Source organism: Anas platyrhynchos, chromosome 6, assembly GCF_047663525.1.
Source record: "Anas platyrhynchos isolate ZD024472 breed Pekin duck chromosome 6, IASCAAS_PekinDuck_T2T, whole genome shotgun sequence".
Lineage (NCBI taxonomy): Eukaryota > Metazoa > Chordata > Aves > Anseriformes > Anatidae > Anas > Anas platyrhynchos.
In genome coordinates this window covers 26,649,604-26,676,882 of record NC_092592.1, presented here as the reverse complement: position 1 = coordinate 26,676,882, position 27,279 = coordinate 26,649,604, and the positions used below count along the sequence as shown (strand labels likewise).

The 27,279-nt window shown below is 57.2% G+C and overlaps 2 protein-coding genes and 1 long non-coding RNA gene across 7 annotated transcripts; 1 reads left to right on the top strand and 2 right to left on the bottom strand.

Annotated features, from left to right (window-relative positions):
• Positions 1-779: 779 nt before the first annotated feature.
• Positions 780-12,414, bottom strand: LOC119717285 (uncharacterized). The gene is made up of 3 exons (XR_011810083.1): positions 12,079-12,414; positions 4,733-11,229; positions 780-3,055 (listed from the first exon to the last, which is right to left on the bottom strand). It is a non-coding gene; the product is annotated as an uncharacterized lncRNA (long non-coding RNA).
• Positions 1,911-20,754, top strand: CNNM1 (cyclin and CBS domain divalent metal cation transport mediator 1). Of its 5 annotated transcripts, none has more exons than XM_072039690.1 (14): positions 1,911-2,041; positions 3,473-5,453; positions 15,016-15,159; positions 15,520-15,660; positions 15,966-16,135; positions 16,354-16,453; positions 16,589-16,636; positions 17,747-17,809; positions 18,573-18,736; positions 18,852-19,029; positions 19,131-19,244; positions 19,328-19,444; positions 19,614-19,741; positions 20,103-20,754. In XM_072039690.1, the coding sequence occupies exons 2-13, from the start codon at positions 3,713-3,715 to the stop codon at positions 19,691-19,693; spliced, it is 3,060 nt and encodes a 1,019-aa protein (XP_071895791.1). In that variant the 5' UTR covers positions 1,911-2,041; positions 3,473-3,712; the 3' UTR covers positions 19,694-19,741; positions 20,103-20,754. The 5 variants fall into 5 exon arrangements, 4 of the variants coding, with proteins under 4 accessions (XP_071895791.1, XP_027316529.3, XP_038036844.2 ...); XM_027460728.3 differs by having other exon boundaries at positions 1,933-2,071; XR_005266569.2 differs by lacking the exon at positions 20,103-20,754 and having other exon boundaries at positions 1,933-2,071; positions 19,135-19,244; positions 19,328-19,500; positions 19,614-19,743.
• Positions 20,755-22,599: 1,845 nt separating this feature from the next.
• Positions 22,600-26,689, bottom strand: GOT1 (glutamic-oxaloacetic transaminase 1). Its single transcript, XM_027460734.3, has 9 exons — positions 26,456-26,689; positions 26,132-26,313; positions 25,459-25,582; positions 25,153-25,265; positions 24,892-24,996; positions 24,142-24,292; positions 23,838-24,003; positions 23,589-23,731; positions 22,600-23,291 (listed from the first exon to the last, which is right to left on the bottom strand). The coding sequence occupies exons 1-9, from the start codon at positions 26,574-26,576 to the stop codon at positions 23,152-23,154; spliced, it is 1,245 nt and encodes a 414-aa protein (XP_027316535.1). The 5' UTR covers positions 26,577-26,689; the 3' UTR covers positions 22,600-23,151.
• Between the last annotated feature and the right edge of the window lie 590 nt (positions 26,690-27,279).

The following is a 27,279-nucleotide window of genomic DNA, read 5'->3' as shown; positions in this document are numbered from 1 at the left end:
GTACAGCTCTGCAAGCCTGCAGTAACCATGTCCAGGACACAGAGAAAAGGAGTTAATTCAACACCACAGCCTCAGAAAGAGGAAAAAATTGGAGCTCCCTTGCCTGGGGTCTTATTCCTTCTGCTTCAGAAGTTATCATATATCCCACGTCTCAGTGCTTATTTCACTTACTTGGGTAAAGTATCTTCTTTTGGCTGGCTGCAGAGCATTAGTGACAATCACGTTGCAGACATGTTCCATGAGAAGCCAGCTCTGTGCTTGCTAGTTTTCTTCCCACTTTCTGTGGGGGGAAGTAAAAGAAAAAAAAGGAAAAAGAAAAAAAAAAAAAAAGAAAAAGAAAAAAAAAAAAGAAAGAAAGAAAAATCCAGCTTTTCTTTACTCCTTCTGTTTCCCATCATGATTTGGAATTGCTAACATTTCTATCCCCACCAGCAGTCCCCCAGTGGCTCCTCGCCCCTTTCTGGAGGACCAGCGGACACCAGACCCCCTGGGCTCTCCTCCACCAGGAAGGAAGCGAATTGCAGCCCGCAGCCTCTGGGACTCTGACTTCAGACCTCAAAGTCAAGTTGATCTGAAGGGGCTTTACCAAACTCCCCATATCCATGCTTCACTCGTCCTCCCGGACCTGCACTGTCAGAGCTGGAGGAGGACAGCTGTGATCAGGGGTATCCCCACAGGCAGGGGTTGTGGACCTTGAGAGCTGCGGCACAGAAGCTGCAGAGGGAGAAGGTCATTATTGCTAATTGAACAGCAATGTCGCAACAGAGAACAGGTAAAAGGAGGAGACTGTAGTGTTCGAAGAAAACGAGGGCAGCCACATGGTGCTCACCGAAGGACTCAAGAGGCAGGATGCAGCCAGGACAGGCCTCAGTGAGAGCCTTGGAAATTTATGTCATACTTTGCCAAGGACTCAATCAATTGAGCATGTGCTAAAGCTCAGTTTGTTTTGTCTTATTTTGAGCTTTGGAAGATATTTCCTATCTTGAATCATTGAACATGCTCCAGCCACACACCTGCAACTTCTGGAGTGCATCCTCTCGGCGAGAGGCTGGCTAGCACGTCGTCACTTGTGCAGGTCAAATCCTACTGAAAGCACATCAGACCACAGCTTTCGCACCAGTTTACTTTTACATGGAGCACATGTAAGCTAACATCTGGCAGGAACACAACTATGTCCTGAGCTAGATGCAGCTCATCGCAACAGATGGTGTGTTTGAGACTGCAGGACCAGGGCAGCTTCGCCCCGAACCGAGCATTCTTTCTCCTCCACATCTTTGCACAGAGTTGAGCTCTTGCCACAAAAGTTTCGCAGTCCCCTTGCCTCCTAGGCTGCTCCAGACTGTATGTAAAACCCAGCCTGCAGGTCACTGCCTGGTCCAAGCTCCAGGGTTATTTTGCTCCCGCAGAGGCATCTCATTGCATGAAGCAGGATCCTGGCACGACTATACCGTGCAGCAGTGTAATGTGAGGTTAGCAATACTCAGAAGCAGCTGCCACAGACAGTGCCGCCAGTGAAGGAGGAAACTACCTCGCCAACACACACGGTAGCTCTGCCAACACACACACAAGCAGTCTTGGTAGTTAGCGATCTAACAAGTTGCATCTGCTGCCCGCTTGGGGGCAAAGGATGGAGCAGTTACCAAAGAGCAGCCTCCAGTGCCACTTCTTCGAGCCTGAGAGCTTCATCCTAAAGGGAGAAACGTACGGAAGAGAAAACCTGACAGCGCACATGGAAAATACAAGACGTGACCAACCGCCTCTGCAGCCTTACCGAGTTACTGCCCGAGACTTTTCGTCCCAGGGTTATTTTGCCAGTAGAAGCACGGAGAGAGATTGCCACCTTGTGGTTCCTCCTCCCGCAGTGCCACGGCTCCGTGCGCTCCCCCAGAGCAGCGGTGTGCATCCTGCCGCCTGAGGATCTCCGGCGACCAGGGTACTATGGACAAGAGCGCTTCCCAAGCACCTACTTAACTAAAGAAAAGGAACCCCGCAGTTCGCAGCCTTCAGTTCCTGCACTGGGAAATCCCTCGGGAATCTGCAGGTTAATAAGGATGAGTAACCACTGACGCAGGTACCTAGCTTCCAAACGCTGACACAAAGCGCTGACAGGGGTGCACAAAACCAAATTGTCTTTATGATATTCTCAGCATAAGGTTTTTGGACATTTCAGGGCTGGTGACAGCCTGCTGTTGCAAAAATATGGGGTAGTGTCAGACAACGGTTCCCACATGGCCATGATAGGGACAGAGCAGCCATGTGCTCACCCCCAGCACTCACACACAGAAAGGCAGGAGCAGACTGAACTTCTCCCTGTCCCTTTGGGTATTGTTTAGGGCAATTTATGAGATCTGTTCCTTGGGTGGTACAAGTTCAGCCCAGGGGAAGGTCTGGTAAAGGAGGTTACGAGTTAACCTCTGGAAGTCATGCCCGGGTAGAGCATCAGACAGTGCTCCTCCGCTGGAGCTAGGGAGGTAGAAAGGGAAAACCAGCAAGAAACAGCACAGAGCCCCCATGAAATCCCAGGGAATTAATCAATTTTGGGAAAAAAAAAAAAAAAAAATTAGCTGCCTCTTATGCAGAGGGGGAGAGTTTCTCCCAACACAGCAAGGAGCACAGGTCTCCCCGGTAGCTCCTCATGCCTGTGTGCCTGCTGACATAGTGACGCACAAAGTGGCCCATTTTCATGGGTGTGAGGAGGAGGCAGCGCTGTTAAATGTCAGCACTGATTCACCCCACCAGCCACCTCCTATAAATCCCTCACTCGGCCCTGCCCAGCTAAGGCAGGGCTGTCTGGCTCTGCCTGAAGGCAGAGGGACTGATGGTGGGGCAGCAGGGCAGGTCCATGGCAGCAAAAGCCTCTTGTGGCTCCGAGGGGGGTCCCCAGCACTGACGTGCTAATGTCACACACTCTCTGCTCCAGTCTCACTCCTGGCACCAGGAACACGGGCAATGGCTCTTGCAGGTGGTCTGGGCTTCAGCTTCTCCATCAGACCTAGAGCAGGGTGAAGAAGGATGCAGGTTGTGTCTTGTGTCACTGTGGATCCGGGTGCCTTCCCTGGAACGACAGAGTGGGGAGGAATAATAATGAATAATAATAATTTGGGGGGAACTCCATGATGTTTTCTGACTCGCTTCTTGCTTTGCCATTACTGAGCCTGTCAGAGATGTAAGCAAACGACTCTTTCCAGTTCCTGAGCCTCTGCTTCAAGGCTGTCCTGGGTGGTGGTCCAGGGAAGACACAACAGTTCCAGTACTAGGTGACTTGTTAGCAAGAGTTAATAGCCCTTAAGTAAATGGGGGGGATATTCAGCACATACTTCTGAAGCTGATAAATCACTTTTGCATACCACACTCTCCATCAGGTCTAGGCACAAGAATGTTTGTTCCAGAGCGATACATTTGTTTCCTAGCAAGACCACAAACTTAAAGCTGTTCTCCCATTAAAAACCAATAATAACGATGCCTCCCACAGGAAGAAGAGAGATGAAAGCTGAAAAGCAAGACGCTTGGGCCTCAGCAGACCGCAGGGGGAGGCCGGCTGCGAATCCCTCGGCAAGGCCACCGTGCTCTCCCGAGGACACTGAGCCGCTGAGCGCCGGGGGGGCGCAGCCAGCCCCCAGCCCCTCACCAGCCGGCTCCCCCGGCTCCGGGAGCGGGGCTGCGCTCCGGGGCATCCCCGGTACAGCCGGGCCAGGGGCCGCCCGCAGCGGGGATGGCTGAGCGGGGGGGCTGCCGGTGCCACCCTCCCCGTGCCACGCGTGGGCTCCGCGCAGCGCGGCTCCTCCCGCCGGCTCCCGGTCGCACGTGGCGCGGCGGCTGCCCGCCCCCCCGGCCCACGTGTGCCGCGCCGTGCCGCGCCGTGCCGTGCCGCGCCGGCTCCCCGCTGCAGTCCCGGTGCGGCGGCGGGCGCTGCGGCATGGCGGCGGCGGGCCCGGGGCGCGGCGGCGGCTGGGGCCGGAGCCGTGGCGCCGTGCTGCTGCTCTTCTTCTCGCTGTCGCCGCGGCCGCCGGCCGGGGCCGCCTGGCTGCTGGGGCTGCGGCCCGAGGACACGGCGCCGGGCCGGGTGTCCCTGGAGGGCGGCGCGGTGCAGGCGGCCGAGGGCAGCCGCTTCTTGCTGCGCCTCTACTTCCAGCCGCCCCCCGAGGGCAACGGCAGCCGCGGGCCGGCGGGCGAGCGGGAGCCGCGGCTGGTCTTCATCGAGGAGGCGGCGGCGGCGCCGGGGGGCAAGGCGGCGGCGGGGGCGGCGGCGGCGGGGGGGGCGCGGGGCCCGGCGGAGCGGTGCCGGGAGCGCAGCGCCTGGGCCTCGGACGTGGAGGTGGTGGGGCCGCTGCGCTCGGGGGGCGCGGCGGGCTCGGCGCTGGCCGAGGTGCGGGTGCGGGAGCCCCGCAAGGGCGAGGCGGCGGCGGCGGCGCCGGGCGGGCGGCTCTTCTCGCTGTGCGCCTGGGACGGGCGCGCCTGGGCGCACCACGGGGCGGCGGGGGGCTTCTTGCTGCGGGTACGGCCGGCAGCCCCCGCGCTGGGCGCCTGGCTGCTGCCGCTGCCCGAGGCCGGCTGGCTGCGGGCGCTGGGCGCCCTGCTGCTGCTGGGGCTGTCGGCGCTGTTCAGCGGGCTGCGGCTCTCGCTGCTGTCGCTGGACCCGCTGGAGCTCCGCGTCCTGCGCAACAGCGGCTCGGCCGCCGAGCGGGAGCAGGCGCGGCGGGTGCAGGCGGTGCGCGGCGGCGGCGGCACCTACCTGCTGTGCACGCTGCTGCTGGGCCAGGCCGGGGCCAACGCGGCGCTGGCCGGCTGGCTCTGCGCCTCGCTGCCCGGCGGAGGGCCGGCGGCGGCGGCCGGAGGGCCGCGGGGAGCGCCCTGGCTGCCGGTGCTGCTGTGCGCCGCCGCCGTCTTCCTGGGCGGCGAGGTGCTGCCCTACTCGGTGTGCTCGCGGCACGGGCTGGCCATCGCGTCGCGCACCCTGTGCCTCACCCGGCTGCTGATGCTGGCCGCCTTCCCCCTCTGCTACCCGCTCAGCCGGCTGCTGGACTGGGCGCTGCGGCAGGAGCTGAGCGTCTTCTCCACGCGGGAGCGGCTGTTGGAGACGCTGCGCGCCGCCGGCCCCCACGGCGACCTGGTGCGGGAGGAGTTGGCCATGGTGCAGGGCGCGCTGGAGCTGCGCACCAAGGTGGTGGAGGACGTGCTGACGCCGCTGGCCGACTGCTTCATGCTCCGCGCCGACGCCGTGCTCGACTTTGCCACCGTCTCCGAGATCCTCCGCTCCGGCTACACCCGCATCCCCGTCTACGAGGGCGACCGGCGCGACAACATCGTCGACCTGCTCTTCGTCAAGGACCTGGCCTTCGTCGACCCCGACGACTGCACCCCGCTGCAGACCGTCACCCGCTTCTATCGCCGCCCGCTCCACTGCGTCTTCAACGACACGCGCCTCGACACGCTGCTCGAGGAGTTTAAGAAGGGTGAGGCTCAGCCCTGCACCCCCTCTGCACCCCCAGTGGTCCCTGATCAGCAGCCCTCCATGGCCCACCCTGCATCACCTCGTGGTGGGACCTGGCAGGTACCGGGGATCATGGGGGGAGTCGGGCCCTGCATGCGCTGCTGTGGTGGTGACCTTGGTGTCCCCTGGGGAACCAGCCCCTGGGTGGACGGATGGAGGGCCTTCAGTGCTGGCCATGCCTGAGATGTTAACGGATACCATCAGAACCTGCAGCCCCGGAGGCTGCTATCCCACAGGTGAGGCTGGCTCGCAGGGCCTGATGTCACAGCGGGGCTGGCACGGGGCACAGCGCCTGCCCTGCATCCCTGCCTGGGCAGGGCAGCGCTCACTGCTCTCATCTGCATGGGGGAGTTTGTGGCAGGAGATCACATCTCATTACTCTGCTCTCACGTTTTCAGCTTAGCAGTGAGAAGCAGTTCTAGAAAGTATTTCCATGCAAGTAGTTAAAAGGAGGAAAAAAAAAAGCCTAAACCCTTAGAACAAGCTCTACTTTCTTTGCAGCTGTGATGCTATTAATAATGCAGCAGCTGCCAGCAGCTCCAGCGGAGGCTGAGAGTTGTGTTTCATTAACCCTACCTTGAGAATACACACAGCACGCATTTTCTTTTCCCCACTGGGAATTGTGAAGCGCTTTGCTGCGTGATGTTCGGTACGTCATACCACGGTGCGTGAACCTTTAAGAAATGGCTGCAGCAGTGACATCCTGCGTTATGTAATGCACGATACACTCGGCTCCCCGGCTGCCTGTGGCCTCTCTGCTGCAAGCAGAGCTGATCATGTGAGAAGGGCCAATCTGGTCCATCCCAGATACTCTCTGTGAGTCATCCCCATGCTAGTTTTTGGAGCTAGGGGTCACTGGGGCATAGGATGTTGCCTGCACACTGGGAAAATCATCAGAAACATGCAGGTCGGCATCCTCTCCAGAGATGCACAGAGTCGTCCCCAGCACCGAGAAGGATCGCAGGGAGAGTTCTGTGTGGCACAAAACACCCAACCTCTGTGCCCTACAGCATAACGGGGGACTCCCAATGTGGTGCAAACCAGCGAACCCCTGTTTTTAATAACAAGGCTGAGAGCAAAAGCATTACGATTGCTTTCTGTGTTTAACCTTGATGATTTACAGGACCTCCCCCCAATACCTCTCTTAACACAACCAGCAGTGTCTCCTCTTCCCAGTTCCTCATGTGCCTTGCAATTCTTTCATAACTCTGTTTTCCTGCATGATGCTACAATGTCACTGAAGTTCATGTGAGATCCCCACTGCCTCTGCCTTGCCTAGAGAGTCAGCTGTTACCAAAGACATCAGACGAGGTGGGCAGAGTCTCCTCGTCAGCTTCCCCTGCACTTTATCCGATTTCCTTTGATGTATCCAAATACTTTTCCTTCCAGATTTGTTTGACAGCCCGGTACCCTATGGATCAATAGATCTATATAAATGGACTTGTGGTTGCTCAGCTCCCTGCCCTTTGCTTGCCCTCCTTCCCCCTCCTCCTCTTGGATGTTTTCTGTGTGTCACTCCCTCAAGTGGCAGGCGCACTAACAAGCCTTGCTACCAGCCTTCCACTGCCCTGTACTAGCCTTCATCCCAAATGAAGACTTTCCAGCCTTCTCCAGCCTTGCTCCATTAAACTCTCAGCATTTTGCTTCGGGTTCTTCCTCCCCTACATCTGTTTGCCATCACGGTCTTTTGGGGCATTTTGCTACAGCACTCATGTAGAGCTGTCCCTAGAACTTCTTTCTGTTCCAATCTCATTTCTCCTTGTGTTTCTTTAAATCACATGGCTGAAAAGTCTTGCTTTTGGTCTTACAACATAACTCAGCTTGGTGTTTAGCAATTCCAGTTCTTCCCCCACATCTTCTTATCCTTGGATGTTGTTGTTCTCTTCCAATTAATCTTTCCGCTATTTGCAGACCTCCTGTTTACCCCCAGTACCTCATATTTGTAGTTGTCCACCCCCAGCTACCCCTAGTCCAGGCCTGAACCCCTCCTAAACTCTCATTTCCCAGTTCTCAGCACAGGCTCCTGCTCCACCACAGATGTTCGCTCCCAGCTGCCTCCAGTCACATCCACTGCTGTCTCAGGCTAGTTCACTTGACTATTTAATTTCGAAAATAAAGATTTCCCATTTGTAATTAAGAATCTTAATCACTGTCTCATTTTCTGTGTCCATGTGAATTGTGTTGAAATATCTCACTTGATCCAATCGAGATTGCCTTCCGTGGCCAGGTCTTCTGTGACACCTCTAATTAGTGAGCAGGTTCATTGCTTGTTGGCTCAGTGAGTGGTTAATGAAGGCATTCATCACTTCACACATCCAGGGTGTCAGCAGGACAGCAACTGCTCCCACTGATAAGGCCCAATCTCTTTCTAGGAAATTAAAGTCTCCGCTAATGATGGGCATTGCTAACCAGGTCCCCAGGTTCGTGACAAACTTCTAGAGCGACCTTTCTAGATTTCTTTTCCTTCTCCCATGATTAACACTTTTTGTATCCTTTATTTCTTTGGGTTATTGCGGTGTTTATACAAAATACCCATCACATTTTGTATCTTTCTTTCCTCGATAGCAGTATATACTTCAGGATCTGTGTCTCGCTAGTGATTAATGTTCTGCCACATGCACTGTGCCTATAATGTCATTTTTTGCATAATGCGTAAGTAACATTCAATTTCACTGCCTGAGCTCCTTGCCATAGTACACAAACATTTGTTCTTACTGGAAATGTCAGAGTATGATTAAATACAGCACTTTGTGACTCTTGCTTACACCTCCGTTAGCGCTTTCCCTTTTCTCTCTCCCCTCCTACTCTCTGCAATCATGCTGCATTAGCCTTGTTTACCTGATGCATTTTTATCTCACTGTGCTATCCTAGCTATGAAGATTATCAGTTTTCTCCCCCTTTCCAGTCTTCAAACAGGGTTTGAAGTTTTCCTGCATTAGTTTCTAGGTATGCCCACAGATAACTGTGTTTGAGCTCAATTCCCTTCAGACGCGCTGATGTCTGCCTCAGGTTTCACCCACACACAGCAGAGTCCCAGAGTCCCCCTTTTTCCTGAGCAGGGCTTGGGGCAGGTGCAATTACCCTGCCATGGGGCTGGGGAAGGGCACTTCTAGCCTTTGGAGCATCCAATTTCCAAAAACGTGTAAACCAGATAAAAACAGCAGCACAGGCTTCAGTAGTACCTGGGGAGCTGGTGTGGTTGCAGTGCCCAAGAGCAGCTGTGAGCTCCTGCCCCATCACAGCAGAGATGTGGCCAAACCTTTCCCACCTGCTCTTTCACAAGCTTGCTCCTGGCATCCTTTGATGACTGTCTCCTGGAGAAGGATGGTTAAACTGGGGGCACTGGTGGGAACTGGGACAAACCCAGAGAAGGCTGCAAACAGCAGCAGAGGGGAGAGCTGGCCTGCGAGAGGAACAGCTTGGACTTCAACTGGCAGCCTGAGAGAACAGGTCAGCTGCTAAAGCTGTGTTGGAAAATGGCATTACAGCAGCGTGGGGCAGCTCCAGCTGATGGCAGGAAATGCTTGCGGTTTTGGCTTGATCTCCTCAGTCATCTCAGAGTACCTGGCTTTATTCTAGGCTCACAGCAGGAGTTACCTCATACACCAGGAAAATTGCTGCACCATATTTAACAAAGTAAGGCAAGGTAGAGGGGCAGATGAGGTCCCAGTAAGATAAACTTCACCTGAGGAGAATTGAGCTAGGAGGAAAGGTTTATGCACACATTCAGTGTGAAATGCTGCAGGCAATGCAATGCAGTCTGCTTCCCCTCCACCCCCAGAAGATAACCAAAGCAATGCATGGTGCACCTCCAGCCCTGTGGTGTAACTCCACAGGGAGCACTTCCCTGAGGTGCACCACCTTGTTCCCTGTGTGCCTTTGGGAAGTCACGGTCTCTGCCTATTAAGTCATTTATGGATTCTGCTGGCACATTTCCTGGGGGGATTTCTATATTCAGAAGTGGTACCTTTCAGCAAATAACCTTCCCTTGTCAGAGGAACGGCGGAAATTTGCTCTTACAGTCATCTTTCTTCAGTAGGCCAGAGACTGAGATGCAACTCAAATCATTCTTCAGTGGTTTGGTGTCTTTTAAAAGACACTAAAAGACAGTTCTCCAAAAGCAAGCTTCCTGGCTTAGCAGGGAAAACAGCCTGTTCTGTCAAGGACAATTTTGCCCTAGGGTCTGGCTTTGCTCTTAAAAAACAATCCACAGCCTCTATTATTAATAGATTTCCACAAATCGAACGTAGCTGGAAGAGGTGCCGTGCTCAGGCTTGCCAGGAGTGGGGACCGGTCCCATTTCAGCTGCTTTTCTTACTGCCCTCCTCCTGAGCCCACGGTCACCACAAGCACAAAGCTGGCCTGAGCTTTAAACCAACCAGTAGGAGATTTTTGCGAGTGGGACTGTTGCTGTCTTGGACATCCTGGTGGGATGAAGCCCTGCCCTCTGCAGCCAGTTGTACGAGCTGAGGAGCCCGTTGTCATCCAGGACCCGTCCCATCCACGTGCGCTGAGCAGCGATCGCCAGGCTGGGAGTGGGTGAGGTGCTGATACACAAAAGATGGTTTCAATGACTCACGCTGCGTCTCTGCCTGAAACATTACTTCAATTTTCCCCAAAACACCATGCTAAGTCTCATTGTGTGAAATGCTGTGCTGCTACACCCCGCCCTAGCAAACCCGAAACCAGTTTGCCCTGGGGAGGCATCCAGCAGGGCCAGAGGGGAGCTGTGTCCTCGGGAGAGGCACCCAGCTGCCCAGTGCCCTCTAGGCCTCTTGGGAGCTGTGGGAAAGAATGAAGTGTTCCATGCTACAGACACCATGGAAAAGTTTTGCAATCAGCCTTTTGGAAATGTGTGGGGTTTTAGCTTGAGTCTTAACACCCTCATACACTTCCCTGTCTGCAAGGAACACGCAAGAAAAGCATTTGTGGACAGGCAGATTGAGAGCCAGGAGGCCAGAGCCCTCTTGTACAGCAGAGGGAAGATGAGACTCCGTGTCTGGTCTAATCTCCCTCTTACCCTCCTCATCTGTTGTCAGCCATAAGCCATCAACTACCCCAAATAGCTTATGTCCCCTCTTTCCCCCAGTTTTTCTTAGGATTAGGAAAAGCACCACAGCGGAGTTTGAGAAAGGCTTTTGTACACCAACAAAGACAGAAGCAAGCAGATGAAATTCTCATCCCTGAGGAAGTCTGGATTAGGTTAGGATTCGTGGTTTTCCCCTTTTATAGGGCTGATTCCCCACAGAGCCAGGCACCCTGCAGCCCTGCTGGGCATCCCCCTGGTGCCTGGGTACAGACATGTGTTGCCTCATGGAACAGCTCCTCAGACGCGTGGCTTTATACTCAATGCAGGAGCCTGGTGACACAAGAGCAGTCTCACTCAAAGTTTTCAGCTCAGAGTCCCCAGTTAGTTCAGATACAAGTCTGCAGAGAGGCACGGAGCTGCTGGCAGCACCCCCAGCCCAGAGAAGAGCTCTGATGAGAAGCACACGGAGAGCAGATTTTACTTGCATTGTAGTTGTTTCTTGAATCCAATTCACTTAGCAATTACTATTCTTTTGCTTTCCATTTTGTAGCTGTAAATTATTTGTGGCTTGTGCCTGTACCTTGATTTCATTGGAACAGCTTTAGACTTCACAGTAAAATTCACAAAAATAAATTTCGTACTCGGAGCGCTCATCACGTGGAACAAGAGACATGACTGAAGCATCTTCAACATTCCTCTGGCAGAGCACCTACATAAAGAAATGATAAGGAAGTAGTGTGGGCTATATTTGCAGCCAACAGCACTTTCTTTCCCACAAGCAGAGGCATTTCCATGTGTTCAGACTGTATTCTCCCGCTGGGGAGGATGCTTTGAGGTGGATCTATGAGCCCAAGGTCATTTAGGTACCAGCAAAACCCAAGGCTCCTAAAAATGGGTATAAAAGCTTTATATATCTGTTCGGATACTTGCTCCTTCCGGAAGCTTTCAGCTCTTTATATTAGCTCTGTAATTTTGCATTTTGAGGCATTAACTTTCCAGAGAAGCTGTTGTTTGAGAAGAGCAGATTTCGTGTGGCTCATAAAGAATTCAGCACAGTTGTATCCTGTGCTGAGCAGACACTTAATCACCTATGGACTTCCTGTGTGAGAGCAGTCCTGCCGAGGCCACTGGAGCTATTCACACAAGTAAAGTTAGTTGTCCATTTGTTTGAGCATTTGCCAAGCCAAGGCTTTGATTCTCAAGAGTTTCCCAGTGCTTTCTTGCAGCAGTGATCTCCCTGTAAAATTTGCATGACAGCCTGCTAGCAGTGGAACAGCTCGCCCTTATAACTCATTTCGCTGGAGCTATCAAGCAACAATTACAAAAGCACAGTTTTTGGAATCAGTTTTACAGATCTTAAAGCTGGTTTAGATCAAGTTTGTTGTTTTGTTTAAGTGATTTATTGCTCTTCATTGTGCTCCCACTGCAGCCGACCTGCAGGGTGGTGCTGGAGAAGAGACTGCCACCCTCTGCCGTCCTCAGCTGCATCCCCATACCACCCTCCTTCCCTCAGACACATCTTCCACCTCAAAACATTACCCAACTTCTGCCCTCATACCTGCTCCCACAGCTACCGCCTGTCCTCTGGCCAAGCACAGCAGCCCACAGCCAGGCAAACACCCCCACATGTAGCAGCACCCCCAGCCAGAGTGCTGGCACACCTTGCTGCCCTCCTGAAAGGCCTTTTAAAAGAGCGATGGGAGGAAATGCAGAACCTAGCAGGTGTGGGGGCAGCAGTTAGAAAGTGGTACTGGGGCCCTCGGGGGGGAATCAGTGGCAAGGTGGGTGCAGCTGGAAGCAGTGAGAAGTGCTCCCGTCTGGCTGGGAGGGAGGTGTGGGTCATTTTTGTGATACCAGCATCAGCTGGCTGGGCAGGGGCTGAGACCAGTGCTCTCCTTGTGGGGCAGGAGCAGCCACACGAGTTGCAGCCAGTTTCCACTTCTGGGTACCTGCTCTGCTTCTAGTGTGGGTGTTAGCCGGGAAACCTAAACCAGAGGGTTTATAGCGTGGCTCTGAGTGTTTATTTTCTGTGAAAATAAAGAACCCTTGAGCACTCTAACAGCCCTCCTGGCTCTGCCCCCAGTGTGGTGAAGCCCTGGGTCTCCTCCCAGCACGGTGGTGCCAGGTTATTTCTAAATAGTCTGATTTGCTGCTCTGTGAGCGTGGGGCTGGGATCGCGTTTCTCTGTGGCCGCCCTAGAGTAATTACAGTGTCGATGTAGGTGTTTGGCCAAGAAAAGAATTGCCTCCATTACTCTCTGACTGCCTTTAAGTAGCACCTAAGCTTTTTGTAAGGGTTTGGTGGTTTTGGGTTGCATGTAAATGTCATTAACAACAAGCTTTTGGCCAAAAGAAATAACTTTTCCCCTCTCCTCGCTCACCCGCGGACTTGGAGGAGACCAGATGGCCCCAGTGTTTGGGAGTAGGTTTTGGCAAAGGAGTCATTTTCAAAAGTTGGACTTTGCTGAGATGAAACGTAGCTGTTGCTGCTGTGCTGCAGCCAACTCTGCTTCTTTTTGCTTTTTAAGTCTTGAGTCGAGTTGCTTTATTACCCGCCACACAGACAATGTGCACAAACCCTTGTGTGAGGTGAGGGAAATAGCCTGGCCAGCAGAACGCACCGAATTCTCAGTGCCCTGAGGCTATTGATTTGTTTTGTAAAATGCATCTCCAGCTTTATGGGAAGAACAACAGTGCTACTTGCGGTGATGTTATGTTCTCATTTCTAATTCTGTAGGCGTGGGAGGCAGCGAGCTGCTCTCTGAAATCTTGCAATAAAAGCTTGGTATGAGGAGGAGGGAATTTATACTGTGGAAAATGCCCAAGCTTTTTTCTGTGAGAAATGTATAGTGCTGATCTTCGTCTGAGAAATAGCGTTTGCTCGCCTCGGATCCAGGGCAGGGTTGTTTGAAGGTCGCATGTTCCCCAGAAGGATGCGTTTGGTGGGGCTCCAGGCTGCCCTGGATGCAGAAGTCACCAGCGGGTGAGGAGGAACCTCTGCAGTAGGCAGGAGCCCACCCACATTGCATTCCTGTACCCAGATAGTGGTCCTGTCCCCAGGCCCAAGTGTAAATGGGAGAAGCAGAGGCAGAGGCACAAGGGAAGTGCTCCCCTTTCAGGTAACCATTGCTGCTCGAGGAGCTCAGCTCTGCATCTTTGGGGGGAAAAAGGGTGTTTTCAGCATTCACAAGGGCCCTGAAGTGCCCATGGGAGGGGTAGCTTTGTGCAGGGCTAGCGCCAGGGAAACAGAGAAGAAACAGAGGGGAAATTGTTGGATGTGGTGCTGATGAAGGACATTTTTAGTGTTTTCAGCAAAAGAAGAGGTCCAGAACCTGTGCGCACTGCTGCAATGTGCGGGAGCCACAGTAAGGAGAGCTGGCAGGTCTGAGGTGACATCTGAGCTGGAAACCCAGGAGTTGTGCAGGGCTTGGGAGTTGGGTTCTAGTCAAGCTGTTGAGCAGGAGCATAAATCAGAACAGACAATAAGGGAAGGGAGAAGTTGAACAAGTCAAAACTGCTTACAGAGAGCAGAGCTGGACACGCGAAAGCAGATAGTGATGTTTAAAGTATGCCAAAAGCAAGAAGCCTGAGAATGTGTCAGCACAGCTGCCAGCTTACTGAGGGCAAGCGAGGAAGCTGAAATTGTGATTGAGAAACACGGTGGCTTCTGAGCAGGAGCCACCATCCCTGCAGCTGAAGGCAGGTCCTGCTCCCGGTCTGTGTAAGGTAACGGGGTGCTCTCAGGGCAGGGTTTGGAAAAGACGTTCAGCTGCAAGCCAATTGCTTGAAAAGGGCTCAGCCTCCCCATCCAGATGGTTCACCCAAGAGTTCGGCAGGAGCCGAGCTGAAAGCTGCAAACAAACATATGCATTTCTGCATTAAAACCAGCTGCTGTTCAGCCGAGCTGGAGGCTTTGCCTGCGTTTTAAGAAAAACTTTCGGATCGGTCCAGACAGTGATGGATAGAAAGATGTGGGGGAGCTGTTCCTGGCAATTTGGTAGGAAAGATAATTAACAACAGAATGAGAAAACACCAGGAGGACGAGGGAAATCAGTAGAGCCCAAGGACACGCTCACCTTTCTATCAGAGGACACTGTCTCCTTCCTCGCTTAGAGCTGTCTCGTGCCAGCGAGGCAGTGGGTAAGCAAGATGCAGCTGGCACAACGTACGCACAAGAGGCTGCCAAAGAGCTAAATGGGGGGTTTTGCTCATTAAAGAAGGCAAGCAGCCCCAAAGAAGAGCTGGGCAGACTCCTGCGACACCCCCAAGGCATCAGCCTGACAGTGGCTGGTGGCTTCTTCTTCTTCTCCTCCTTCTTCTCCGGGGTTAGCACAGCCGGGGTGGGTTTGGGTGATGGGAACTGCTTCAAGGTGTGGCTGTGCCCCCACCCAGCCCTGTCCTGCCAGCCCACGGTGCTGGGGATACCTCACGTGGGGTGGGGGTCTCTGTGCTCTCCCCCGGGGTGGGGGTCTCACTGCTCTGCTCTCCCACCGCAGGGAAGTCCCACCTGGCCATCGTGCAGCGGGTGAACAACGAAGGGGAAGGAGACCCGTTCTACGAGGTGATGGGCATTGTCACCCTGGAGGATGTCATTGAGGAGATCATCAAGTCCGAGATCCTGGATGAGACGGATCTGTACAGTTAGTGTCCCAGAGCAGCTACTGCGGTGGTGGGAGCCCACAGACAGATATATGGGAAGGAAATGGGCCAGAGCAAATTGCGGTCCTTCCCCAGAGCACTTAATGGGCAGTGGGAAAGACGAGAAGGATGGAGAGATGCTGGTCAAATGCTAGGGAGTCTTAAGTGCTTGAGACAGACCAGCATCAGACTCGTGCCCGAGACAGCAGTGTGCTTCACCAGGGAGCTGCTCCTGGGGCCGTGATGCCCAGCACTATTTGTCCACCCCGCTGCTGCCCCAGCCCCACCACAGCATGAGCAAGACGAGCTCTGCACGTGGGTGCTGCTGGGCTCTGGGGGTAACTTCCACTCTTTGCCCACAGCGGACAACCGCAAAAAGGAGCGTGTGCCCCACCGGGGCCGCAAGCCCCAGGACTTCTCCATCTTCAGGCTCTCGGACAGCGAGATGAAGGTGAAGATCTCCCCCCAGCTCCTCCTGGCTACGCATCGATTCATGGCAACAGGTACCCTTGCCCCAGGGGATATGTGTGACACAATGCGCAGCAGTGGGTGTTCGGGGTCCTGCATCTCCCTGCAGCAGGACCAGGCACCCCTGAGCTGGTCCTCATTTGAGCTTCCCACCACCACCACCAATTTCTGCTTGCCTGGTCCACCCCAGGCTTCTCTCTGCCCTGCCAGCACGGTCTGCGTCTGTCTCCCCTGTGCTGGTGCTGTGGGGAGGGGGCTGCTCAGCTCTGGGGGTGGCAAGTTCCCGGCACCCCACAAAGTCCTGGCCCCGCTGAGCCAGCCTGTGGTGCCTCCCCTATAGAAGTGGAGCCCTTCAAGTCCCCCTACCTCTCCGAGAAGATCCTGCTGCGGCTCCTCAAGCACCCCAACGTCATCCAGGAGCTCAAGTACGACCGTAAGAACAAGAAGGCTGCCGAGCATTACCTCTACCAGCGCAACCGCCCCGTCGACTACTTCGTTCTCATCCTGCAGGTGTGGGGGCAGAGGGGCCGGGGAGCCCCCTGCTGCGTGGTGGCACGGGGTGGCCCATCTCGCCTTGCTCTTGGCTGCTTCTGCAGCAGGGCTGGCTCTGGGGTTTGTAAAGGATGCAGAAATTCCCACCTTCTTGTGGGGTGGCAGGGACCCCACAGTGGGGCAGTGGGCAGGGGCATGGGGGGCCCCGTCTGAGCAGGTTTCTCTCCTCCTTCCAGGGAAAAGTGGAGGTGGAGGTTGGCAAGGAAGGGCTGCGGTTTGAGAACGGGGCGTTCACCTACTACGGCGTCCCTGCCATTATGGCCATCGTCTCCTCAGGTAAGGGCTCTGCAGGCCCCCTCCAGCCCTGCCCTCGCTTCCGTGGCTGGGAGATGGAGCTGGACGTGGCTACAGGGTGGGATGGCACATGGGACCCCTCCTCTGCGACTCATGCGCCTTCAACTCTCATTTCAGATAGCGACGTGCGGAAAGTGAGCAGCCTGGCTGGGTCCTCCTTCCTGCGTAGGTATTTGGGAGAGGCTGGGGCTCCCACACCTCTCCGGCTGGAGGGGCGATGGGCTCGCTCCCTAAAAGAGCAGCTCTGGCTCTGCTGCGGGGTCAGAACTCGCTGAATTCAGACTGATGGGAGGTGCAGGGAGGGATGTTGTTGAGGCACAGGGGGAGTGCTGGCCCGGGGGCAGCACTTGTACCTGGCACAGGACATGAGCATGGTTCTTGTGTGTGCCCTGAGGCAGGGGCAGAGGCACAGGTGTGCAGAGCTTGCACCAAACCCCACAGAAACGTGAGCGTGAGTAGCGGGTTACAACAGGGAATGTGGACATGAACCCTTCAGCATTTAACCACTTGTTATTAATTAACCCTGGTTACGTAACCTTTTTATTGCCTGGGTATCTTTGGTGTCAGCGACCAGGGCAGGTGTGAGGCGAGAGCTGGCCTGGAGCAGGGGCACAGCACGGGAGGGTTGGGCACCGAGTGCCGGTGTTATCGCCCCGACCTTTGCTCCCTGCTGGCCGAGGCTGCTCTGTCAGCGCCTGGTGCTGCTGCCACTGCTTGGACATTTATTTGCAGACAGTTTGGGACCAGGGGAGGACACAGCCAGGCGTTACTGGGGGAGGAGCAGGAGATCAGAAGGAGGAGGCTGCGGGGCAACCTTTCTGTGGATTTTGGCTTGGAAGTAGCTGAAAACTATTTGGCAGATGGCTGCCAGAGTGTTGCAGCTCTGCTCTGAGCCCAGTCAGTGGAGGGCAGGCAGCGTGCAGGGTGCCAGCACGGGGCTGCTGGGCAGAAGATGCTTTCTGCCCCCTCTGTGGCTCCAGGGGGATCTGTAACCATGCAGACAGAGCCTGGCAGGGGCTGGTCCCCCCTAGCCTTGCCTTTTTCACAGCATTGGGGTCTGTGTCCCTCTTGGTGTCCCTGTTCTCAGGGCCGGTGGGTGCCTCCTGCCAGAACAGCCCCAGGGGGTGTAAGGAGTGGGAGCTGAGGGGGTGAGGGGAGCCCAGCCTGGGGCTGCTGGCACACTTCTCATCCTCATTTTTCCTCTTGGCCTGTCCCTCTCCTTACCACCTCCTTGTGCTTTGCCTGCCCCGTCCTTCCCCCACCCATCTCTTGCAGTGCCTGTCTCGGTGTCCCGTACCTTCGCCTTCAGCAGAGGGGACTCCCTGGCTGGCTCACCAGGTAAGGTGCGTGGCTCAGGGAAGGGGTCCCTGCGTGTGCCAGGCCCCCCTGAGCTCCCGGTGACCCTGCAGCACCCCACAGCGGGCAGCCCAGGGGCACAGGGAGCTGCACGGGTGCCTCACCCCCCTCTGCCCATGAAGAAAGGGATGGGGGCAACTGGGAGCCAGAGGTGGCTTGGGCTTTTTTTTTTTTGCTGGGTGGTTTCCATAAGTTTAAATTCCTGCACGTGCTGCTTGTGCTGAGTTTTCTGGCTGCTTGCTGCTGCTGACCGCGGTTACGCACAGCTCTGCGTGCACGCTGCCCTGCTCGGCTTGCTTTCCGGGAAGCCAGGTAATAGAAGGGCGTTCCAGCAGCACAGTCAGCAAAAAAAAATGGTGACATTGCCCGTGCAAGGAACAAGCTGCCTTTGTTCCCTAATAAATCACCGGCCAGACAAAATCCATCACGCTGCGTGTCAGAGGCCATCGGTCAACGTGAGTGACGGGCCAGCTGGCCTCTGCAGCCCTGCTCCCCTCGGGTAGGACACCCTGCACCGGGGACACGTGCCTGCCTGCCTGCCTGCCGGCAGGGTGGCCCCGGGAGCACAGCGCCCTGGTGCGCAGGGGACAGAGAGGACCCCCACGAGGGCTTCCTCCAGGGGAGATGAGCCAAAGGGCACAGCCTCTGGAGGTGACAGGGATCCCCTGGCCCTACTCCAGCAGCAGAAGCCTGCTCGGCAGCACAATGTTTTCCTCTCATCCTTTCTCGCCCCGGCCCTCCCCAGTGAACCGGTCACCCTCGCGGTGCAGTGGGCTCAACCGCTCCGAGTCCCCAAATCGGGAGCACAATGACTACGGGGGCAGCACCACGCAGCTCTACAGCAGCAGCAACAACATCTACACTCCCGACTACTCCGTGCACATCCTCTGTGACGTCCAGTTTGTCAAGGTATGGCTGGGCTGGGCTGGGCTGAGCTGTCCCACCCCGGCCCTTCCTGCGTCCCTGGGAGCATCTCGGTGCCCGCAGAGCCAGCTGAGCCGCGAGCGTGTCTCTGTGTGCCCAGGTCACCCGGCAGCAGTACCAGAACGCACTGGTGGCCAGCCGCATGGACAGCTCGCCCCAGTCCCCCGACATGGAGGCCTTTGACAGGGACTCAACCAAGGCTTCGACCGCTCGGGGCACCCCGCAGACACCCAAGGAGGATGCTACCGCCCTCCTGAACGAGAGGAACAGCATCATGTGTGAGTCACCCCACGGACACCCCTTGCCTGCCATGTGCGCTTATGCCCCCATCCCTGCCACCATGCCACCCCGCAGCCTCACCGCCCCCGTGACCCCGCAGGCAGCCGGCCCGAGGGGCAGCGCAGTCCCAGCGACTCTGTGTGCCTGCGCATGGAGGCCATCCCCTTCATCCAGGAGGAGCTGCCTGAGCACGAGGACAACAGCAAGCAGCAGGGTGAGTCCGTTCAGGGGCAGAGCCCGGGGGCGGCGAGGCCATGTGCTGCCCCGGGGCGCTGCAGCCAGGCTGGGCTCTTGCAGACAGGGAGTGCTGCGGCACCGGGCTGGAGGCAGAGTCCTCGGGCAGGGAGGCTGGGACCGGCTCCTCTCCCAGCAGCAACGAGGAGACCCTGGGCAAGAGGCTGCTGAGATCGCTGAGTGAGTGACCGACCGGGGAGGGAGCGCCCCGGGGTGCTCAGCGCCCTTCTGCCCAGGTCTGAAGCGCGTAGGGCTCACCCCCCCGACCCCCTGCACCCCTGTCCCTGAGCACCCTCGCCCCCAGCCCTGGGGCATCCCCACCCCAGCCCCCTTGGTGCCACTGCTGCAGGTGGGCGCAGGCAACGCCAGTCTCCAGAAGGTGAGAAGGTGCCGGAGGAAAGCTCCAACCTCGCCCCGCTCATCACCTGAGCAGCAGCGTGGCCGGAGCACGGTGCTGGAGGCCCATGTGGACCAGAGGTAAGAGCCTGGCCCTCCTTGTGGTATTCCTCCCCCAGCAAGGGGGAGGGCGCTTGGTTTTAATGGTGAGAAAATCAAGTTTGCTGTTGTTGAAGCAATGTGGGTTGGAGGGCTGCAGAAAGACCCACCCAGAGCTGACATGGGTGAGGGCAGCCCCATGCAGGCACATGCAGCTGGGGGCTGGGCACGCAGCAACAGAGTCCAACCACCCTCAGGGATGGAGCAGAGGTTAGGGAGAGAGCAAGACCCCCAACTCGTGTATTTTCACAGATAGGAACGTGTCTGCACCCGTGCCACAGAGCTCGGTTGGGGTGCCGCAGGACCGAGCGGCGTCAGGGCAGGCTGTCCGTGTGTCTTCCAGGTCTGCAGCATGGGGGTCTCCTGCCGCGAGGCTCACGTCCAACAGCAGCAGGTCTGCACTCGCTCGCTGCCCACCCGCCTGCCCGCGCCGCCCCTCCCTGCAGGCCCCATCCCCAGGCGAGAAAGGATGAGCCCCTGGGGGGGCCGAACCACCCAGGCGGCAGGGACCAGCTCACAGCTGCCCCGGGGCCCTCGCCCAGCTGCTGCCTGGTAGCATCTGGTCCCGAGGAAGAGGTGGAGGAAGGAAAAGGGGAGAAGCGTTCCCTGCGGCAGCGCAGGGAGGGGCGGCCCGACCCGAACTGCCCTCAGCATCATTGCCCATCCCCATCCCCGCGAGGCCCGGAGCCCCTCGGTGCCGGGCGCTGCACGGACGTGGTCTCCGCCGTCAGGAGAAGATGCTTTTTGGGGGGTGCCACGTGCAGCTCAGGGCCCCAGGACACGTTCGTGCCGTGCCCGGCGCCACACACATCGCAGCACACGCTGACCATCGCCGCAGCCCTCCCCGGGGGGGGACGGCCGCTCCACGCCGCGCTCACCCGTCCTCCCCGTGAGGGAGGCTCGGGCCGAGCCCCCAGGGGGCACAGGCCAGGCCGTAGTTTTTGTAGAAGCTGACTGCAACGGGGATATCAGCATTAAAGGTGATTTCTCCCCGAGTGAGGCCCTGTCTGCGTGAGGGGGGGGTACGGGAGGCACATGGACACCCTCCTAGGCCAGGGGGCTGGGTCAGGCCCAGAAACCCTCACACACGTGTGCCAAGGGAGGAGGCAGATGTCCAGATCAACAAATGTTTCCCATTTTCCCCCTGCCCTCCATGAACACAGGCTCCTGGCCAAGGGAGGGGGGGCAGGCCTTCCCTCAGACCTGCCACCAGGCAACCCTCAGCAGGGTAGGGTCAGACCTCAGAGGAGGACTGGGGCAGGAGAAAGGAGTTAATGATCCACCACCACAAACACAGCAGTGGGGTACACGTGCTGGAGCACCGCCTGACAGATAACTAATCTCACAGTTCAGCCATGCTGATAAAACCTCAGCCAGACTAAGTGCACCCCAGCCTGGGGACTGCCCTGCTGAGGAGGCAGAAAGCAACAGCCAGGAGGCCAGAGGAAAGCAAGGGCTGGCAAACAGCCGACCCCGAGGGGCTGAAGGCAACGGGGTCGCTTCGTCTGAGCTGGTGAAGGAGGTGGAGAGGAAGTTTTCACACACATAAAAAGCCTTTGGAAAAGAGAAAAGGAATAATCTGTTCTCTGTTGCCATGGTAAGTGGGATAATGGTAATGAGCTTACACCACAGAGAAGGAGAAATTTAGGTCACTCATTAGAAAAAAGAAGCCTGGTAAGTGCAGCAAAGTGCTAGCACAGATCATGCGGGTGGGCCAGGCTCCACACCTACAGGTCTCTAGGAAGTAGAGCCAGAGGTCAGGACTAACACAAGTTGGTTCCTTGACTCTTTCTCCTGCAATCACCCCTGCAACTCACCTGTTGACCATCATCACCCCCACTGTGGGTGGACACCAAGAGGAGAAAAAGCCCCCCACCTGTCCCTCTGCACAAAGGCTGCTTCTGCTTCACTGACTTGTGTGATGTGAGCGACTGATTGAAGAGGGACAGACACCGGGGCGCACGAGTCCCCTTGACCCAACAAGGGGAGCAATAACAGGGGCAAGGAAGATTCCTGAAGGCCACAAGGCATTCTGCTTCGTTGCAAAGACCCCTGACAACCAAGAGGCACACTGCAGACAGGAAGGAAACAACAATTTCCCCGTTTGCTTTCTAAGCTGCAGCACAAGCAAAATCCATCAGGACGGTAGTGACTGTCACTGACTAACCCTGTTCCCCTTTCCTCATCAGGGTTTTGGCAGGAGTCTGCCGTATCAAGGTGGTAATGTCAGCTCCCAAACAGATCTGCAAACACAGAAGCAGATGGTCCCCGCTCCTTGTCAGTGCCAGAAACCCAGGCTGTTGCTGGCAGAACCCACTGAAGCCATAGGAGGTGGTAGTTCACCAGCAGCGTGCTGACAAGGGGAAGCAGGAAGGATCCACAGGCCAGGGAGAGACGGCCAGATGGTAGGGTAACACACAAACATCCAGCAAGGAAGCACAGGCAGACAGGGCAAGCTGGACAGCACAGTGGCAGAAAGAGGAAGGAACAAGACAGACGTGAGAAACTGGTCAGCTTCACACGGAGTCACAGGGAGCTCCAAACTACTCTTCCAATAGGGCTGTGCTCCATTGAGTAGTAACTGTGATCGTCAGATATGACACACTGCAAAGAGAAAGGGAAACCCTTGAAACACAAGGAGCGAGACAGAGTAGACAAAGCAAGATGCTAAGACTTTAACCTCAGCCTGGAAGAGGCCAACACGGCCTGAAAGCAGCAAGGTACAGAGGAGTCACCTTCAGTGCTGAGCTTTCCTGTGCTAAGTGGTACAGCTCCGCAGCGTGGGCTCTTCCTCCAGCAGCAACCTGCTAATACTGGGAAGATATCACACAAGGCAGGGGTAGTGTTCAGAGATGGAGATTTAATTTTCTGTCAGCAACACAAAGCAGTTATTACAATTATGAACGTTTGCTCGCATAAGGCTCAGAAATTGGTAGGGGAAAGCCAGCAACGGCCTTGCCCCTCCACAAAATACTATTGAGTAACATTAATTCACAACCCGTATGAGCCCAACTGTTGGGCTGTTATCCCATAGCGCATTGCACTGGCACTGGCCTTAGCCTAGATCAAAACAATCAGTTACATGGAGTTGATTTGGATGTGCTAAAGATGCAGCTCTAAGTGCCTGAAGACCAGGCTACTGTCAGTCAAACGAGAGCCAAGGCAGCTCATGCTGCCCTCACCTCCTGGGGCACTGGCTTACCATATTGCAAGGAGTATTTCAGGAAAAAAAAAAAAAAGTCATGATTATCCCTGATTGAGCTACTGCTCCCATCTTTATTAAACCCCAAGAGGTGTGGACAAGGCAAGCTCTGAGCACGGAAATACATGGACTACACACTACAGCTTTGGTGACTTTGGTGACTTCATGTAAGTTTGCTTGTTCCTGTGCTTCATTGGATTTTTGTGACGGCTTCATGGATGGACTTGGCCACATAGTCCAGGTTCTTGGTAGTCAGGCCACACATGTTGATGCGCCCGCTAGCCATCAGGTAGATGTGTTTTTCCTTGATCATGTACTCCACCTGCTTAGCTGGGGAAGCAAATGGACATCAGGTCAGAGCAGTAACCCCACAGCTCAGAGAAGCCCCAAAAAACAGTCAGGGCTGCTTAAATCTTCCACAATGAGCAGAAGACTTCCACCACTGGCCGCTGAAATGCTGATGCTTCAGCCCTGCCCTGCTACAGAGGCAGTGATACCAGAACTCCAGCAAGGTCCCCAGGAGATCCCCACCTGGCCTGCTTCAGCCCATTTCACCCTTGATACCACTTCCCTCTCCCAATCCTCCTTTCCCCTCCCTACGGCAGCACCAGGGCACTTTGTACTTACGGTTCAGCCCCGTGAAGCTGAACATGCCGATCTGGTCCGTGATGTGGTTCCAGGTGCCCGGGGTCCCCAGGGACTCCAGGCGAGACCGGAGCTCCGAGCGCATCAGCAAGACCCGATCTGCCATCGTCTTCACGTTGTCCTTCCTGCAGCAGGCGGAAAGCAGAGCGTGAGGGCAGGCACCGAGCTGGTTTGGAGCATGACACTTGTGGAGCCAGCGTCCCCTTTCCCTCTCCTGCTGGTGACACCTACCACTCGGCAAAGAGCTGCGGGGACGTAAGCGTAGTCGCCACGATGCGCGCTCCCTGGGAGGGAGGGTTGGACCAGGTGGTGCGCACGATCTTCTCCATCTGGGAAAGCACGCGCTGCACGTTGTCTGCGTCCTTCCCCACCACGGTCAGGTTCCCCACGCGTTCATCTGTGGATGAGCCAAGAGACGTGAGCCATCGGCCCCACGCATCGCTGCGAAGCAAGAGCTCTCCCCCCGACCCCTTTCCCAACCCCGCACGCCAGCCCCATCTGTCTGGGTGTGGCCAGCTTACTGCCGGACACTCACTGTAGAGACCAAAGTTCTTGGAAAACGACTGTGCACAGAAGAGCTCAAAGCCCTCGGAGACAAAGTATCGCACAGCCCAGGCATCCTTGTCCAGGCTGCCAGAGGCAAAACCTTGGTACGCCGAGTCGAAGAACGGAAACAGGAACCGGCGCTGGAAGGAGGAACAGTGTTAGAGGGAAACCCCTTCCCCACAGCTTTCACTTCACCCCCCGCTGTCCCCATTGGGGGACAAATGACCACTGAGCTTCTGGGGGAATACAAAAAGAAGTATTGGCCCAGCAACACCAGACTAGTGGATTTTCCTTTTACTAGGGGCAAAAAACAATGAAGACCAAAGTGGCAAAGAAATGGTCAAATGTAGGAGAAAACTCCACTCTGGAGGATAAGGCAGGGCACAAAAGATATGCTGTCTTATACCATCGTGTCCAGCACCTGTGAAAAGCAGGTGTGCCTGGATGATCTTCCCAGCATGAAAAGCCTCAACACAGCCCATTCCACTGAGTTTGGGCATAAAAACTTGGAGGCATGAGCAGACCTGGGACGTTTGCATCCTCTGAGCCCTCTATCCTCACAGCACAGATGAGCAGCATCCCGTCAGCCTCTCCCTTCAACACCTGCCCCGTGGGACTCTTCCAGCCCCTGCTACACCTTGTGCCATTCCCTAGAGCCCAGCTTTGGCTGCAAGTCCTCCGGCTGGCCCCAGAGCAACCCGTCCCTCAGCACGGCTGCAGCCCCACCAGGAGCCCATACCTTCATGACGGCAGCGATCTGCTTCCACTGGTCTGGAGTGGGGTCTGTGCCCGTGGGGTTGTGCGCGCAGGCGTGGAGGATGAAGATGGAGAACTCCGGAGCTTTCTGGTGAGAGAGCGGGTTTCGGTCAGACGCACTGACAAGGCTCAGCACCCACACTGCAGGAGGGCTGAGGTGCTCTGGGCACCCACAGTGCTGTTAGCAGAGACGCTCTGACAGCACAGGACCACGCTCAGCCCGCCCCACGCCCAGTGTCCTCACCTCCATGTCATCCAGCAGCCCCTGGAGGTCCAGGCCCCTCTTGGCGGCATCCCAGTAGTGGTAGGTTCGGATGTCTTTAAAGCCAGCATCCAGAAACACAGAGTTGTGGTTCTCTGGGGAGAGAAATCGCATTTCAGAAAAGTGAACTCCACCTCCCAGCAAGCCACCTACTCCAGTACGTCCCTAAATTCCCCGAAACACAGAGGCAATTCCTTCACCCAGAAGAGGAAGGGCTTGCCCTCACCCCGAGGAACCCCAATGTGCCTCCCTCGGCCACCAACCGCCCCGTGTGGCAGCGGCACTCACCCCAGGTTGGCGAGGAGACGTAGACGGGGGTGGCCGTGTTGTTGGTGCCGTTGTACCAGCGCCGCAGGAACTCCGCGCCGATGCGCAAGGCGCCCGTCCCGCCCAGGGACTGCACGCTGCCGATCTGCAATGGGGCTGTCAGTACACGGGCACCCAGCGAGGGGACACGAGGCTGATTCCTGTGTCCCCCCACCGGGAAAACCCCCTCCTTCAGGGCTCTTCAGCACCCAGACCCACCCCGACACCTCTAACTTTAGGCTCAATTTTTTTCCTAGAGTCTTTTTTTTCTGTTCTGGAGTTTTTTTTTTCCTATTACTTTGTGGCACAAAGATTCCCAGCCAGTCTAGAAGTTGCCTGTTACCGGGAAGGTCGGCTGCTACCCGACTCCAGATTCCTGGGGGGGCAACCGTTAAAAACGGCTGCGACAAGTCCCGGGCACAGCCTGGGGGTCCTGCCCTTCCCCGTAGCGATGGGGGGGGTTCATTGGGGTGCACCCAGCCCCTGCAGCCCACCGGGGCCGGAGGAAACCCTCAAACCCTTCCCAATGCCATACCCACACCTCTGCCCCCCCGTGCTGCGGGGGTTCCCGGTGCCCTCCCGGTCTTGGCACCCTCCCGGTCCTGGTGCCCTGTGTGTCCCAGTGACCCCCCCCGGTGGTCCCGGTGCCACCCACCCGGTTCTCCTTGATGGCGGGGCTGTCGTCGCCCAGGGCGATGCGGGAGGCGTTGGCGCGGAACTCGGGCAGGCCGAGGATGGGCAGGTACTCGTGGTTCAGCTTGCCGTCACCGGCGATCATCTGCTCCACCTTCCGCACCACCGGCAGCACCCACGGCTGCCCCTCGTCCGTGCGGTAAGCTACCGGCAGGGGGGGAGGGAGGGAGGGAGGGCTGTCACCGTGACCTCTACCGAGCCGCGGGGGGCAGCAGCAGCACCGCCGCCAGCCGCGGTCCCGCCGCCCCCCTTCCCGTTAACCGGGAGCCCCCCGCCGCGCACTCACCGCCCACGCCGAGGTTGACCTTCCGCGAGTCGGCGTCCTCCCGGAAATCCGCCGTCAGCTTGAACACGGCGACCGGGGGGGCTCGCGGCACGGCGGCGAAGATGGAGGCGGCGGCGGCCATGGCCGGTGCGGGGCCGTGTAACCGGGGCCGGGGCCGGTGCCGGTGCGGGGCGCTGCGCGCGGCCTCTGGAGGAGACGCTCACCTTCACCGCCGGGGCGGGGCGGGGCGGCCGCGCGCCTCAGCCAATCAGCGAGCCGCCGGGCCCCCCGCCCCCGCGCCCTCCGCCAATCAGCGGCCGGGCCGGGCGCCGACCGGGAGGTGGCGCGGGCGGGTGGGGGGGGGAACGGTGGCGGGACGGAGCGGTCGCGGTGACGTCAGCGTGGCGGTGACGCCGCGCCGCCGCTGATTGGTGGGATGCCCGCGAGGCCTCGCCCCGTCGTGGCGCGCGGCGGCGCGCCGGCGGGAGTTGGTGGCGGGAGAGGTGCCCACGCGTGGGGGCGCCCGGAGCGCGGCGCGCTGCGGGGCAGGGTTAATAACGGGGGGGAACGGGGCGGGGGGGGCGAGCTCCCGGCGGCACCGCGGCCTCCCGCCGGGGCCGGCAGCCGCGGCTGTGCTGGGGGGGGACGGTAGAGGGCAGAGCCGGCCCGTGCATCGCCGCCGCCCCGCCAGCAGCCCGCCGCGCCTGCGGGGCGCCAGCAGCGGAGCCGCCCCGGGGGTGTCCCCGTCCTGCTTCCAGCCTGCCTCGTTCCGTGCTCAGCCCTGACCCCCGTCACTCGGTGACACTGATGGCCTGGTGCTGCACAGCACCTAACCTTAACGCGAA

Coding starts and splice junctions, on each gene's coding strand:
- GOT1 (XM_027460734.3), bottom strand. CDS start 26,576: ATGGCCGCCGCCGCCTCCATCTTCGCCGCCGTGCCGCGAGCCCCCCCG. Junction 25,266..25,458: donor CGTCTCCTCGCCAACCTGGG/GTGAGTGCCGCT, acceptor TTCTCTCCCCAG/AGAACCACAACTCTGTGTTT. Junction 24,293..24,891: donor AGATCGCTGCCGTCATGAAG/GTATGGGCTCCT, acceptor TCCTCCTTCCAG/CGCCGGTTCCTGTTTCCGTT.
- CNNM1 (XM_072039690.1), top strand. CDS start 3,713: ATGGCTGAGCGGGGGGGCTGCCGGTGCCACCCTCCCCGTGCCACGCGT. Junction 16,136..16,353: donor ACTTCGTTCTCATCCTGCAG/GTGTGGGGGCAG, acceptor TCCTCCTTCCAG/GGAAAAGTGGAGGTGGAGGT. Junction 16,454..16,588: donor TATGGCCATCGTCTCCTCAG/GTAAGGGCTCTG, acceptor CTCTCATTTCAG/ATAGCGACGTGCGGAAAGTG.